Here is a 15594-nt window from a genome sequence, read left to right on the forward strand (position 1 = left end):
CTGTGCCTTCTGGCAGGTAGCAAGCAACAGGACAAGAGGAAAGGACTGCCAACAGACTGTCCAAGGAATTGGTTGAATCACCACCCTGGAGGCATTAAAAAATGTGCAGATGTGGCACCTAGGGACATGGCTTAGTGGTGGACTTGACAATGTTAGGCTAGTGGTTGGACTTGATTATTAAGAGATCGTTGATTCTCTTTTTGCCTGTAGCTTGTGGCTGATGTAAAACCCCTGCTGCTTTCATAGCAATATACAGTGTGTCTGGTTAAAATCCTCTAGGATAGACATTAACAGCCCCATTGCCAAAACAGATTTATCAATAGGCAAGTCCCAGTCCAGATTTTGGTACAAAGACAGCTTTCCAAGATGGAAGTATCTTGCAGTGTAATCTGACTACCTGCCTGCCAACCAGGCAGCTCACTTTCACAGACAGCATTTGGACTACACCATCCTGTTAATCACTTGGAAAATGACCACTCTACACACAGCACCTAGTCAGATTGCCAAATCAACTCTTAGAACTTTCAAAAATATGTTTGACAACCTGAGAGAATGTGTCAAGGTGATAGCAATTCTATCTGCTAAAGGCAGCTCTAGACATCTGTTGATACCAAAAATGTGGACACTTTGTTGTGAATGAGCAGAATAAATTTCCTCTCATCTCCCTTTACTAAATACTTCCAGCTTCCAGCCCTTTTATCCCATGTATCCCAAACAACTCCAGTATTCAAATGTCCAGTATTTCAATTATTTTTCTAAGGTTCACAACCCTTGTATGAGGGATTCACCCTTTATCACATAACCTGGGTTCCCCTCCAACTCCTAAGGCAAGCAATGGAGGATCATGCCAGATCCTGCCCTCCCAGAACTCTGTCATATTGCACAGAAAGCAAACACAGGCCTTTGCTATGTTTTGTTTCTATTAAATTGAGTACCATAACACATGTACTTTACATCCCTTACAGTGTATGGGATGGCTGCTATTTAACAGGTTAACACTGACCCCATAGACAAACGCAGGTCATGCTACAAAGTGACAGTTCTGGAGATGTAATAATAATTACTGTCAACTACAGGAACTCACACCATTACCTTGCCTGGGGAACACTGAGATCAGCAGTGGCTCTACTCAGTGAGAAACATCAGCACTGTGTACCTGTGTCAGGTGTGAGGCACTTTGCACACTTTGCAAAGTGTCTGTGGGCAGAGACGTTCGCTACACACAAAGCCTCAGTGACATCCAGACTGCCTTCTCAACATGCCACACCCCTACAGCCCTGCACCATCCCCTCTTCAGGTGCTGCACACCTGGAGCCTGCCCTTTACCACCTTCTCCCTCTCACCTGTGTCTTTGAAGACCCTCTCATCGGGCTGCACCACAGAGCAGAGGCTGTTGAGCACAAGCGTCCCCAGCTTGGCCGCCGTGCGCTCAGAGGACTTGTAGTAGTCGAGGGCAGTGTTGGTCAGGACAAACCAGCGCTTCTTCATCTTCAGGGAGGACATCTTGTTGCTGCTCTGAACCTCCTTATGAAGCCAGCCTGGCACGGAAACACAAACATATCATTACATGCATCTCTTGCTCCCATGGTCAGGACAAATAATTTCACTGTCATTTTAGATTTGTTGAAAATAAAGAAAAAAAGGTTAAGAAAAACTTCAATAGAAAAAAATTACAGCCTGCATTGCTAAAGCTGTCAAAAAGATAGTTTTCTACTCAGAGGTGTAAAAAGCAATGTCCACCCACAAGGCAAAATGTTCAAAAACAGTGGGACTGAACCAAGAGGCTCAGAAAAAAACAAAAATATATAGATCTTACTGAACATAGGCTTTTATGTGTCTACTCTGTCTACAGTGTCTACTCTGCTGTTACAGAGACATCTTATGAAGAGCAGAGCATACTCCCCAAAGGATTATTTCTTTTTCCTCTTTGACTAATGAACAATACCAGATAAAAGGAACTGTTGACTTGCAATTAAGTATTTTGAAGTTAAGGTACTCAAACTGTTGTCTTATAGTCTCCTTTGTATCATTCAATCTCCTTGAAATTTTCAAGACTACGCTGGAAGGCTTTTGCCACATTTTGGTGACCCTTTTATTCCTGTCCTTCTGCCTTGTCACGACCACTCCATGACCTTTATTTCTTCATAGACATTTCTGGAAGATGCAAGGCAATTTGTTCATCCACTTCCTTTTCCACAGACTGGATCAGGAGTGTCTTCATACATATAAGACCATGTGATGAGCTCAAAGTAGAGAGGAAATTTAAAAATATTTAAAACAAATGGGTGAATATTTTGCAATATATGTGTGATCCCTACTCATGCTCCGCCATCTTCAAGTAAGCTCTGACTAAGGATGTAATTCAAAGCTTTTGCTCAATCCCAGAGAATTTCTCTCATCTCACTTTGTCTACCATAACCAGGTTAGTTAGTTTAACTGAGGACAGCAGCAATCCCACAAAGATCTCTCTCCCTCCCTCCCTCCCTCTCTACATGACAGGTGTCACAAGGAACTGAGCTGCCAACAAAAGCCACAGTGTCATGTTTTAGTCCATCTAAGCCAGCTGCTCCTCATCAGCAGCCATGCTTCTTCCTACTCCCTGGTGGCATTTGCCAGACATGTTTAAATAGGCTAGAACTATCATCAGAAAATGAAACATATGAAGCCTTTTTTTTTCCCCCACCTGGCAGGGAATTAGATAAGAGCCAAGGCTAGCACACACGTGATGTGGCAAGCAGCAGGCAGGCAGGTAGAGGGGGGGCAGAGAATGACAGTTTTTGGGGAGCAGCTAAACCCTAGACTGAGTTAGCAACAATCAAGTCTCCCTGTCAGATTATAAGCAGAAGATGAGTTTCACATGTAATGGCATGTATTTCCTTTCACCTCTCACAAGGAACTCCTGGCCATCCACCTTGGATTCGCCTTTGGGTTTCTGCAGCAGGGAGATCCAGTGATGCATTTCCTCAGGAGTGTCGCTGTTGCAGTGAATCACGCGATTGGCCGTGATGATCACAAAAGAATTCGGTCTGCCACAAAACAAAAGCATTAAAATTAGTCATAACCACACAAATAACTCACAGCACACCCAGAGTCATGCTTTTTACCTTCCCATAGACAGAAAAACTTTCTGAATATAAACTACAAAGGAGTGCAGAAATACTTAAGATCATCTCTTCTTCAGTGGCTCTGTCAACTGATGAATGCAGAGACCAGCTAAATGAAATTAAATATCTTTCAAATGCTACTTCCAAAGACTAGAAAATATTAATTAATTAATAAGCAGCTGTTAAATGTCCTTGGCTCATTAGCAAAGGACTTTGACTGACTGGAGTGAACCAGTGTTTGTACCACTGGGCTGAGCTGGTACAGCCATTCTCCTTGTACTTATTAAAATCAGTGATGCAACAGCAAACACTGGTCTCAGTAGGATCAGCTGCAACATGTTTGAGATTGGTTTTACAAAGGATGAGCTGATCCTGACAAAACAGAGGAAAAATTGTTGTGTTGCTCCTGGATGACTTTGTCCTTCCCCTGCAACTGTATCTTACCAAAAGAATATTCACAATTCTGTACAGAATTGATGCTTTACAGGAAAACTGAAAAATAGAAGTATGACCAGTTCTAGGAGGATAGACTCATAAATCTTTGAAATCAAAAACAAATTTTCACTGTTAAGCTTACTATTTGTTCCTAGTTTTCACTGGTTCACAGATTAATTATGAGGAGTACAGGCTGAGAACTGCCTAAAATGTTTCCATCAATGAAATCTTAGTTCATTTTTGAAGTGCATTTTCTAAACTACTAAAAACAAAGTCCTAGCAACCTGTGTCAGAGCCCAGAGCTCTGTCCCCAGACTACAGAGATAAATAACTTAATAGCTAACATTTTACTTCAGCACTGTGGTGAGTATCTTTGCCCTGGCTGAACCTGTTAATATGTGGGAAATAATTAAATGTTAACATAAAGGGATATGAAACATCCCATCATCTCTTCTCTGAAACTAACTAAAGGTCTGTGCTCTGCATTGCAAAGATATCAAGACTAATACAATTTCTAAATTCATCCATTATTCTTCCACAACGCTGTTTCTTTCCCCTGAATCTACAAAATTAACTCAAAAATACTCTGTTGAAAAAATGGAAGCGTTGATTTTGCTGGACATATCTGTTCAATGTTAGTGGTAGATAAAACTATAATTTTCTGACATTGAGATTATACTGTTTTCACTTTTAGGAGCTGAAGGAGAAACTTTGACTTGAAGACAATACATATATGGACTTCATGCCTGTGAAGTGACATTGGTTGAAACAAGCTACAGATTTCAGCTATGTTTATTTGTCTAGAGAAAGAGATGTATGAGTTTCAACAAATACAAACCCCAAAGGAAACCTGGACCTACCCACAAAAATATTGTAGGGAGTTTCTGATTTAAGAGATGGTCAGATTGTTGTACCTACCTATCAGGATTGTCTGAGGCACAGACAGAGTCAATAAGCCCAACATCCAGGGTTCCCTGTAGAGTGAAGAATACATATATTGCCTTTTAGATTACAGGTGTTCTCCTCTGTGAATAGGACTGGAATTGAAACCATTCATCTGAATTCCAACAGGTTGAGTAGAAATGAATGCACCAGAAAGGTACAAGTGAGTCATCTTTGCTCCTTAAACAGCACAAGACATGCAAGGGGCTCCACAGGACTGGAGCAAAAACATTTACAAGTTTCCAGAGGGTATTATGAAGGTCTGAAATAACCTTAGCTTTTATCTCTGTACTGGCAAAATTACATAAATACACCGTTTTTCGCAACTGCTATCTTCTGTCTGGATAACTGTGACCCAGACTAGTTGCATCCAAAGACATTTTATGTGTGAGGCAGCCTCCCTCTTCTCCTCCAACTGAAAAGAGCTATCTGTCATCAAGCTGAGCAACCCATAACAAGCACCATGTTCTCCACTGCTTACCCTCTTTGCTACCAGCTTTGCTGTTTCTTTATAATTACCAATGTCCAGTTTCTTACACTGCTTAAGAAGTACAGCACTGCACGTGCTGGAAAAACACACACAAATAGTTAAACACAGAGGGCTCCAAGCATGCCCACAGGCTGGTTGCACAGTAACTCACCACAGCATTCTTTGGATTGGCCTGCTCATCCTGCATTTCCCTCAGCTGCTGTGCTGTAGCGCTGTGCACTCGGCTCAGAACATTAAACCAACCACTGCCAACCAAAACAGAATCACAGTTAAACTTTCAGTAGTGAAACTGGCTCGAGAACACAAATTAAGGAACCTGGAAAGATTTCAGTGGGAAAATTTCTTCATTCACAATTTCCTGAATGCTATGTCAAAATATTTTTTGGGCTGATCATACCAGATTCCAATGTCTTCCTTCCTCCTTATTTATCCATGAAAATTCTGTGCACATTCTTCAACCCACTAACAGCTGCTCCTGCAAAATCCAGTTTTCCACTTGTTATTCAAGGAACTCTTAAGTAGGCAGTGGCTTTACAGGGAGCCCATGTCAGCAGACTGAGAAGAGCATACAGCACTTGTAAAAACAGGGTTAGCTGGGAATCTTCCTGCCCTAGAGTCCTAGAGACGCCCGGGAGCCTCCTTGATTAGTCTCTCTCTGAACTGCTAATAAACTTGAAAGTCATATGGCTGGCAATTAATCATGGGTTTGTTTATAAGTGAATTGGAAGTGAAGTTTTTTGTCTGTGAAAGGGCTTCTCTTACAGACATATCTGGAGGCTAATCACTGCTGCAGAAAAAGCAGATTCTTATCTGCAGCTTCCAGTGAGATCAGCAAACATCCATACTTCATGGAGGATTCTCAGACTGGATACTCTAGGACATCTGCTAATCTGCCCTTTGCTACGGTGAGTGCTGGTGCTTTCTTCTCCCTCAGAAGAGAGACTGATAGGGCATAGGCAGAGGCCACATTTGGTTTACACTCATCCTAACAATTCTGCAGTGTTATCTTAGGGCATGCCTACTGCAGCTGTGGTTCTAGGGTAAGTTACTGTTCCTTCCACCACTGCTCCGTACATTTGCCCTTTCTTGTCCATGCGGCTGTTCTTCAGTCTATTTCTGTTAAATTGCACCCAAACACCTTGCCCCTTTCTTACACCAAAATAATAATAAACCCTAAATAACTTCGCAGAACCAGTAGATCAGAGAAACAGTTACACTGTCAGGGCTGAGAGAGCAAAAGCCTTCGTAGAAGTGGGAAGACATGAGTGGTTGGGGACAGTAACCTCCTAACTTGGCTTTGCATAGCCAGGACAGGTTGTCCAACCTGCCCTTAAAAAACTGATTCCCACTGTCTGGCCAGGATGCCAAGAAGGAAGGACATGAGTCACTTGTTTACTTTGCACTTGGAAGATTTTATCAGATGACACTACAGACTCTGATAAGCTGCAGCCTTTTTCTGTCTCCTGGATAAAACCCAGCTGCTCTCGCAATCATTTACAGACAACATGAATAGACTTTTTGTTTGATTCAAGATTCCATTAAATAAATAAATCAGCTATTAGATGCTCCAGTTTATATTAAGGTTTGTGTGTCTGCTGAAGTAACCCTTGAATTCCACATGCTCACAGCCACATGAGAAGCTGGCAGTCCTGTGACTGCCAGACTGAACCACAACCTTGGTAGCTGTAACATCAAGTCCCCAAAGTAGGTGTGATGCATCCCAGGAATCACGAAATGACACTCTGGAACAAATCCCCCATTTTCTCCAGTAAAAGAGAATTGATTATGTTTCTAAAACTCTCCCATGAGTAGCTGGGTCAGGCCTGCACTGAATGAACAAACCTAACAAAACTCCCTGCTGTACCTGGCATCTTCTGGTGACTCTGCAACAATGTGGTAAACTCGGTCTTCTGTCACAATGTCCAAGGCATTCTCCTTTTCATGAATATCCACAATCTCTCTGGAACACAAGAAAGCACAAGAGCCAAAGCTAAAAACCTTTCACAGGCCTGAATTCCATCTGGTTGATTCTTTCACATCATACCCTTCACCACACAGAAGGGAAAGCACTTGGTTCAGATGGCTTGTAATTCCGACAGAAATACAAAATTCCGCCAAGATGTTTAAAAAGATCTGTACAGTTAAAAACCAAAGCTTAAGGCATTATACAGATTTTCAAGACACCAACAGACTAAATGGAAGAAGAGATAACAGGGAGGCTGATATAGAGATCTGTTTACAAAGTGGGTGTGCCATTCTTTTTGGCACTTTACAGGCCTGCATAATGCTAATAGGTGACCAGTCTGTCCTTTCTTACAGCAGGAGCTGAGGAATTGACTATGGCAGCAGAAAGAGCATTCAGGACTCAGGAAAAGGCACAGTACATGCTGCCAAATTCAAACCCCGCTGTGAGCTTCATAATACCTCTGTGAAATGCCTGGAGAAGCCAGAAAACAGATGGAGTCTGGGTAGGAGAGAACGCATGGGGTATGTACTTAATTAGCCCCTCCTGGTCTGGCTCCATCCATGGCTTGGAAAGAGCTGCTGCTGGATTATGAAAGGCAAGACTGGGAAAAGAACTATCAAGTAATCACAGACTCCCTCCAGAGTAAAACTAGATGCTTTAATTGCCTTTTCCCTCCTTTGTTTCTGTTTCTCCAAGTAGCATGGGAGATACACAGGCCAATGAACAGCAGCACTGGACCCTTCATTACTGATTTAGAGAGTGAATACTGGGCATCAAAGGGATTTCTTTCTGCACTCACTTTGCCCTTCTGATATCAATAGTCCCCTTCAGCTTCTCCTCGCTATCATTCTCAAAGTACATCAGCTTGGACTCCCGAAGCACAAACCAGCGGCGTTTCCAGTTGCGGCGCGACAGGGTTGACATTCCTCCTCCTTTTTTGTAGAGCCAGCCTGACTTGAGGGCCTCCTGCTTGGTGCGGAACCACATGAAGGCCTCGTTCTTCAGGACACACCAGCGCCGCCGCCACGGGTTCATGAGACCTCCTGCAAAAGAGAGGCAGCAAATCTTCAGCAGACACACAACAGGGGCCATGCTTCCACTCTGAGCCTGCCCCAGGCAGGAATAGGGGCCACTTCAGTTCCTACATCAAAAAAAGGAACTGAAGAAGAGAAACAAAGTTGTGCCTAATACATACATAGAAAAAACAGAACAAAACTAGTGAAACAAAAGCAAAATACATGCACTACTCAAGTGTTTTTGTTCTGAGTTCAGTTTCATAGCTGAGAATTAATCATTTAAGCCCATACCAAGTAGGCACAAAGAAGTCTCAGCGGCAAAGATATCTCTGTCATCCAGCTCTCTCTCTATTTGCTTTTTTAAATAGAAGAAGAAGGAAAAAAAAAAGAAGAATAAACTGAGAACTAAGAGCAAATAAAGATGATGATTCTGGACAAACAGAAGAAGAAAGCAGGTTTCCTGGACCCCATCTATCCATGGTTTTGGCAAAATCCACTTACCTTTCATGTAGAGGTAACTGTGAAAATAGGGCGGACCCGAACCATTGAAGATAGTGATTCGTCCATTACAAAACTCTTCATCTGTATCAATGTAAACATCCACTTCTTCCTCACTCTCCAGAAACTAAAGAAAAAAGAAGAGATACAGGCTACTTGGGTTCTCCTGGTGGCAGGAGGACTGGAGCAGTTAATAGGGTTAGAGAAGTCACATGATGAGAAGGTGCAAAACTACACACAGTCCCTTTGTAAAAAAAGCACTACCGTAAAAGTAGAGGCTTGACAGCTTATCCATTAACGCCTAAAGCAAGAGCATGGAATTTTCATACCTGAAAGGAGAGCAGTGGACAGGCCTAGAAAGCTCCAGTTCCCTGCAGTAACAAAACTCCCTGTTTCAAGGCACCACCCACCTTGCAGAATCTAATTTGATGGGATTAAGAGAGAATTTTTCATTTTGGAGAAGTTTTCTGATTTTTCTGGCCACAATGCCAGACAAGATGGAAGAGTGATGTAACCCCAGCAAGGAAATTACTTGCTTTGGGTTAAGAAAAAAAAGCATAGTCCAGGATAATTGAACCCTAAAAACATCAATCTGAATTACTAAAATAATATTATTGAATTTACTCATCTCTGTTCTCCAACTAGATAAAGGCCCTCAGCCATAAGAAAGTATTTCACACACAAAATCATTTCCTTTACCTTAAATACATTTCCTTTGATTTGCTTTGTTAATACTAATGAAGGCAGTTCCTTAGACCTTTTCCTCCCTCAAACGCATGCTGCTTCTTTTGAATTCCCTTCCGTCTTCTCTCTGTAACCCTTCTGTCTCATCCCTGGTCCACTCATTCATTCCCTCCCTTGGCATTAAGTTTCAAAAACCAGGTAGTCTTCAAACAGTAGCTACTGATAGCATCTTGACTCACCAGTGGTTATCACTTTCTGTAGCTCACACTATGACAAAATATCAACTGTTTTTTTCATTAGTCTTACTCACCAATGAGCCCAGTAAAACCCTCCACTTCTATTTGCCTTTTAATGGTAGAAACTAGCCTAAACTGTGACAGAATGATTCATGATTTGAAGAATACCTGACAGTGATCTGTGAGTACCTGCCCACAGAGAAGGTACCTTTACTCAAGCAGGTCACATAAAAAGTTCGGATGGCTGGCAGCTGACATTAGGGAAATGCAAACAAGAAAACCATGCAACTTTTTTAAGAAAGGTCACAATCTGTCATTGAGAAAACATACTGAAGGAAGTAAATCCGAGTTCCTTAAAAAAAAGATATTTTGTAGTTCAAGTGTCTCTTCTCAGGGATATCATTTATTAGAAGTATTTTTGCAGCTGTCATTGGCTTCACACCTGAACTCCTCACTATCTTATGTGGGCCTTGACATCCTGGTCCTGTAAGGGGATTTATCACTGCATTATTAAGCAGCTGGCCTGAGAGCACTCAGGAGGTCCAGAGCCAGTGTGGGATCTCAGCTGAGGTGCTGAAGTGCAAGGCCAATAGCCCAGCTCTACCACCCTGTCATTGTCCCTGCAGCAGGAATGAAAAGGTTCAGTGATCCTGGCAGTGTGCACTGGGACCCAGCCCAATCAGCACAGTAATTTCTTCCAGCTTTAGAATAGCTTAACTTGTATACAGCAGCTGAAAATAAATCCTTGACTCTGAACAGACTTAGAACAAGAGAAGTTTTAGTGATGGAGACAAATCAGCCTTCCCCATCTCCTTTTGTCATTGCGCACTGGAATGTGCAATGTCCTTTCTGTGAAATCTCTCTGAAGAAGAAAATACACCAACAAAATACCAGTTGTTTGCTTTCCTTTCTCCTAAAGGGTGTTACAATAATATATGGCAATGGAAACAATCTAAAATAGGTACTCATGTACTAGCTTGTGTGCCAGCAGACACCAGACAATCACAAGCCCTCTGGCCTTCAGCCTATCTATGACTCTTCCCTATTTTTCAAGCTGATTGTTGATATGAGAGTTACATATCAGTAATTATACCCAGAGAGAGCAGGTGTACAGTAAGAAGACACAGGTATTATAAACATCAACAAAGTCACACTAATGTCCAGTAGGGTGAAGGGATAGATTCTCACCGAGTCCAAGCTGCCACGGTTGGAGTCCAGGCTGGTACCATGGGAGTGTCTCAGACCCTCCTCATCATTCAGAGGCTCAGCTGAGGCGTTACCTGCATCTCCATAGCCATCAAACTCCTCATGGTCATAGTCAGACTCCACATCAGGGGGGGAGGTGTAAATCAGCTCTCCTGCCTCTCCACTGTTACTCCTCTGTGTATCAGAGACACTGCTGTAAACACTTTCTGCTGGGTCAGACAGGGCTCTCTGCTCCTTGGGGCTACTGGTTCTTTTCACAGGCAGCCCTGGAGCAGGGGCAACCTCTCCCACTTCCCTCTGGAGCAGCAAAAGGCTTGTGTTTGCAACTTCCTTTGAGTAGTTACCACTATTTCTTGTGCCATGCTGATTTGAGACCACCAAACTGGAAGCTGGGCGTCCTTCATCATCGGCATGAAAACCTTCATCCACCTCTTCTTCAGCCAGTGGTGCCACCAGGCTGCAGTCAATGTTGAGTGTCCCCTCACTAGAAAGTGAGCGCTCCAAGTTCTGCACACTTTCATCCAGATTGCCAAAATCCAGCAGCTCCAAGAATTCCTGGGCAACCCTTGATGCCTCTTTTTCCAACCTCTGTATCTCTTCTTCTCGCTGCCGACAGATTTCATTCCTGGTGTCTTCAGAGATGACAGACATGTGATCCTCTTTCTGCTGCTGCAACTTTTCAATCTCCTTCTCCAGTCTTAAGATCTCCTCCATCTGACGTCTCTCTTCTTCTTGCAGGGGAATATCCACCTCCTCAGTGTTTACTGTTTCCACCTTAAAATAATTTAGAACAGTGTTAAAGCACTTTCTTCAACCTGTCTATGTTCCTTGCTTGGACCTTTCATTCTTCCTGTCTCCTGTGCTTGCCTTATACTTACCACCTGCAGAAAGATGACTCCAAGCATCCTGCAATCATTCATGGTGTAAAAGCTAAAGGTAGAACTACTGGATCTTCAGGTACCTCCTTTTTCCCAGCAATCTACCTCCATTATGAATCATACAAAAAAGCTCACTGGGTTCAGTGAATTTTTAGAAAAGCCTCTCTATCTGTTGGTCACTGTACACTGCAATTCGAATAAAAGCAGTCTCAAAGTCTGTTCTCTCCTTTTGAACTCACACACATATAGGAGAAAGCAACTATATATGAATAGATACATGCATAGGCTACTTCAGAGCTGAAGATCTCCCAGAAATTCATTAAGAGGTCTGGAAATTTCACTGTTTCCTGAAATGAGGATCTGACCATTAGAATCTGGGGCTGGAAGGGCTATTTGCATGAAGCAGGACTGTATCCACTCCAACCACAGCCCAACACAACTCCATCCAGAATTTCTCTGCATTCTTTACGATCACTAGATGGCTGATGGCTGACTGCTGAAGACTCTCTGTCTTACTCTAAATTTTCCACATTGAAGTAACAGGAAATTTCTATCAGATACATGATAATTGGAAGATGGAAGATACTGGTAGCTTTCCTTACATTTTGGATAAAGCCACCCTCCCCTCCACAGAGGATGTTGAAAACATACACATCAGAGAACAGATACACACATGAGACAAAGTAAAAACAAATTCCAACAGGATTTCTTGTACTTCTTGATAGGACTTATGACAATGCATAATTGTAAATATATTCACTCATTTAAGCCTTAATCCTTGTTTTCTTTATTTATCTAGTTGCTGGTTCTCTACTTGACTCTTACTTGTGGATGAATGCATTCCTATGCTTCCAACCTCTCCTGAACAAAGATGGCCTGAAACTGGGGAACAAGTGGTATGGGAAAAACACCAATGAAATACACAGCCATTTTCACACACCTCAGGGTAGGTGGTCTGCTCTTTGGTATGTCAAGTACCAACAATTAGATCAGTTACAAGGGGTTTATTTTAGCCATGGCAGCAGTTGGCTGCACTCTTATTTCGGCTGTTACAGGCAACAATCCAGCAAAACAGACTGTGTCAGTGTAGCACATCACAAGGTTATCTAACAAGCTCAAGCAGTAGAGATAAAAATAGGATGCTGCATGTTCAATATGGAAATTTTCAAATAGAACCAGTGCAGGCTCATACAAGAGCCTTGAAAAAAGCCCTACCTTGTCAACTCTGTGCACCTTTGCCTGCAGGTTTTGCGTGAACAAAGCTCATTTTTTAAATAGTGTTGCCATAATACTGATGCTGCCACAACAGTATCAGTATCCAGGCAAAGCAGAGGCAATGAAGGACTCTTCACAGATATTCACAAGAAACCATGTGAAAAGAACAACTTTTAAACTTACCTGGGCCACCTGCAATAGTGCATTCAGTTGCTCCTTTTCTCTGTTAAAAACAAAACATAACAGTCAGAGAGACCTAGTTCTCCTACGTGAGGTTTTCAGAATTACATGCACACATCATCCCTCCGTGGATAAGGTTAAAATGAGGTACTTGCTGTAAGACTGATTTAAAAGCTTTTGCAATTTAGTAAAAATCCAATTCTCTGTGGTTGGCATGACCTTTGTGGATGTAACAGATTTTCCCCATGCACTTAACTTTCAGATCAATTAGGAAATTAGATTAGTTGGAACACACCAGGAAGGACATTGGAAACAGTGACAGAAAGACAAATCAGACTCATGATAAATGTAAACAGAATCTTCTGAAGTACAATAAATCTGTGCATATTGAGGTTGTGTAATTGACAGCTATCAGGAAACTGTTCATTTTTTAAAAATAGAATTATTGCAATACTAGCACTGAATTTGTGTTTTGTTTTGCTTTTACTGTATGAAAGCCCCAACTCACATAACTTCTCAGTGGCATGCAAAATCCAGTTTATTAGTGAAGACTGTAAGAGTCGGAGTTTGTTAGTAAACATGAGCAGAGGGAAAAAACTATCCTACGGTGTTGCAGCTTTACCCAGTTCAAAAAGGGTACACTCCAAAGCAAAGCTGCCACTAAGGCCAGTTTCTCCAGAGCAAGTATGCCACAAACAACTGAACCAGCAGACAGACAAATACCAGGGTCATGCTTAGGGAGCAGGAATAGGATGCTGCTGGATGGAAGGAAGTGACCACTGCCAGTGGTGACTTTCAAACCTATAATTCAACCCCAGGGAGAACAGAAGGGCAATGATATCTTTTTCCCAGGCCATGCAGATTTTCCCAGACAAATTCTAAACTGCAGCTGTAAGTCACAAAGTCCTTAAAGTGCTTACTCTTGTGCTCACACTCTCAAAAAAAAAATCCAGGAAATATTTGTAAATGAAAGCTGACATAAGTGAGATCCAGATGGTTCCAACTCCACTGAAAGATCCCTAGCAGTCACCATGAGTAAAACTACTGCCTTAAATTACAAGAGAGCTCAAAAGCACAACCATTTTAAAACACATTAGGAGTGCCACCTATAATCTACATACAAATTCCTGCAACTGTCACTCACAGTTTTTAAACCTTTGGTATTTCTTCCTGCTTTCTAGTCTTCATCAACTGATCTACACTCCTCCTGAAATGTGATACCCAAAACTTGGGACAGTATTCCAAATGAAGGGTACTGAAGCATCACCCCATCCTACAGAAACAATTCTGTTTATAGAGAGCATTTGCTTTCCCCTCTCACACAGCATGACACTGGTCAACTTAGCCTCCAGACCTTCCTCCTGCTGTTGAAGTAAGCATTCGTCCTCCGCTCCCCGTGCACTTGATTATTCCTGATTGTAAATCTGCATATGTCTGTACCCAAAGTTATCCTGTTTTTCAGATCCTTTAACTTGCCAAAATTATCTGAACTGTAATCCTAGGCTATATGCCTACAGCCCCTCAGCAGATGGTTTTATCTGCAAATTTAATAAGGATATTCATATTTCCTTATCCAAGTTCTTATGAAAACACTGCACAAGTACCATATCCAGCACAGATCATGGAAAAATCCCATTCAAGAGTTCTCTTTTATTTAACAAAAAGCTACTATTGTTTATTAATTAAATGCAGTAAAAATACAAATCCTAATCTTGCTGCACATACTTTTTCCTACAGCAAATTTCTTCAAGCATCTTAGAGTATTGTCATAACATATCAAAGCCCTTACCAAGCTTTTATCTACCCAAAGTCCAGTTACCTATCCTCCATGGCTTTTCCCTGTCCACAAGACATGCTATAAGACACCACAGAAGGGAACAGGTAACTCTAGCACTGTTCTTCAGAAATCCACATTGGCTTAATTCCTTTATCAAGCATTCACAACTGTTTGATTGTTTGTTTCAGTATTTTTCTAAAACTGAGGTCAGGCTGACTGGTCCATAATTCCCTTATTTAAATATCTTCCTTTTCCCATTTTAAAAGGGGGTCGTAATTGTTTGGTATTTTCCATTTTTATGGAAAAATTACTGTCCATATTATCCACAAAGAACAAGAAAGAGAATAGCTATTGTTTCAAACTGCTTTAGCTAGCTCTGGAAGTACCCAAACATTACTTTCATCAAATCCCCATACCTTCTTTATCATTTGTAATTTGATTTATCTGAGCATTTTCTAACCTTTTATTTCCATGACATGTTCTGAATTCTTGTACATCCTTCCTAATCATATTTAGTATCCAACAGTTAAGCTTTTGGGGAAGATAAAAATAGATCAAATACCTCATTTTTCTCAACATTACTATTTTTCTTCCTGTTGAATATTAGACCAAATTGTTCCATGTCTCCCCTCTGCTAAAAGTGTATGTACAGGAACTATATGCCAACTTCTGGTTCACTACAGCTCATATCGTGCCTAAGTCCTTCTGACTTTATCTCTACATTTGTGTTGTTTTTTGCTTGTTCTCAGTGGACATCCACCTCATTTTTTAGGTCAAATGGATGTTCCAAAGTTAGACACATTGGTCTGCTATTACCATCCTGGCTACTCACTCAGGTGCCATTTAACATTTATTAGAAAATGAAAATAAAATGAGTTTGCCTGATTCCTAGAAACATTGACACTTCTCTGCCATGATAATGGGTTGAACACATCTCTCATGCTCTGGGAACTGAAGGGCAAAACCA

The 15594-nt window shown here is 41.6% G+C and overlaps 1 protein-coding gene across 1 annotated transcript in view; it reads right to left on the reverse strand.

The window, feature by feature from the left end:
- LOC131560617 (unconventional myosin-X-like) overlaps window positions 1-15594 on the reverse strand; it is a 75313-nt gene that overhangs the window by 12140 nt on the left and 47579 nt on the right. Inside the window, exons 23-31 of the mRNA XM_058809463.1 lie at window positions 12854-12893; window positions 10560-11351; window positions 8455-8578; window positions 7737-7980; window positions 6836-6931; window positions 5123-5216; window positions 4458-4513; window positions 2884-3026; window positions 1344-1538 (exon numbers count right to left, since the gene is read on the reverse strand). Of these exons, the coding sequence (XP_058665446.1) occupies window positions 1344-1538; window positions 2884-3026; window positions 4458-4513; window positions 5123-5216; window positions 6836-6931; window positions 7737-7980; window positions 8455-8578; window positions 10560-11351; window positions 12854-12893 (1784 nt within the window). The remainder of the gene's footprint in view (window positions 1-1343; window positions 1539-2883; window positions 3027-4457; window positions 4514-5122; window positions 5217-6835; window positions 6932-7736; window positions 7981-8454; window positions 8579-10559; window positions 11352-12853; window positions 12894-15594) is intronic.

The sequence above is a fragment of the Ammospiza caudacuta genome, chromosome 8, assembly GCF_027887145.1.
Source record: "Ammospiza caudacuta isolate bAmmCau1 chromosome 8, bAmmCau1.pri, whole genome shotgun sequence".
In the NCBI taxonomy this organism is placed as follows: domain Eukaryota; kingdom Metazoa; phylum Chordata; class Aves; order Passeriformes; family Passerellidae; genus Ammospiza; species Ammospiza caudacuta.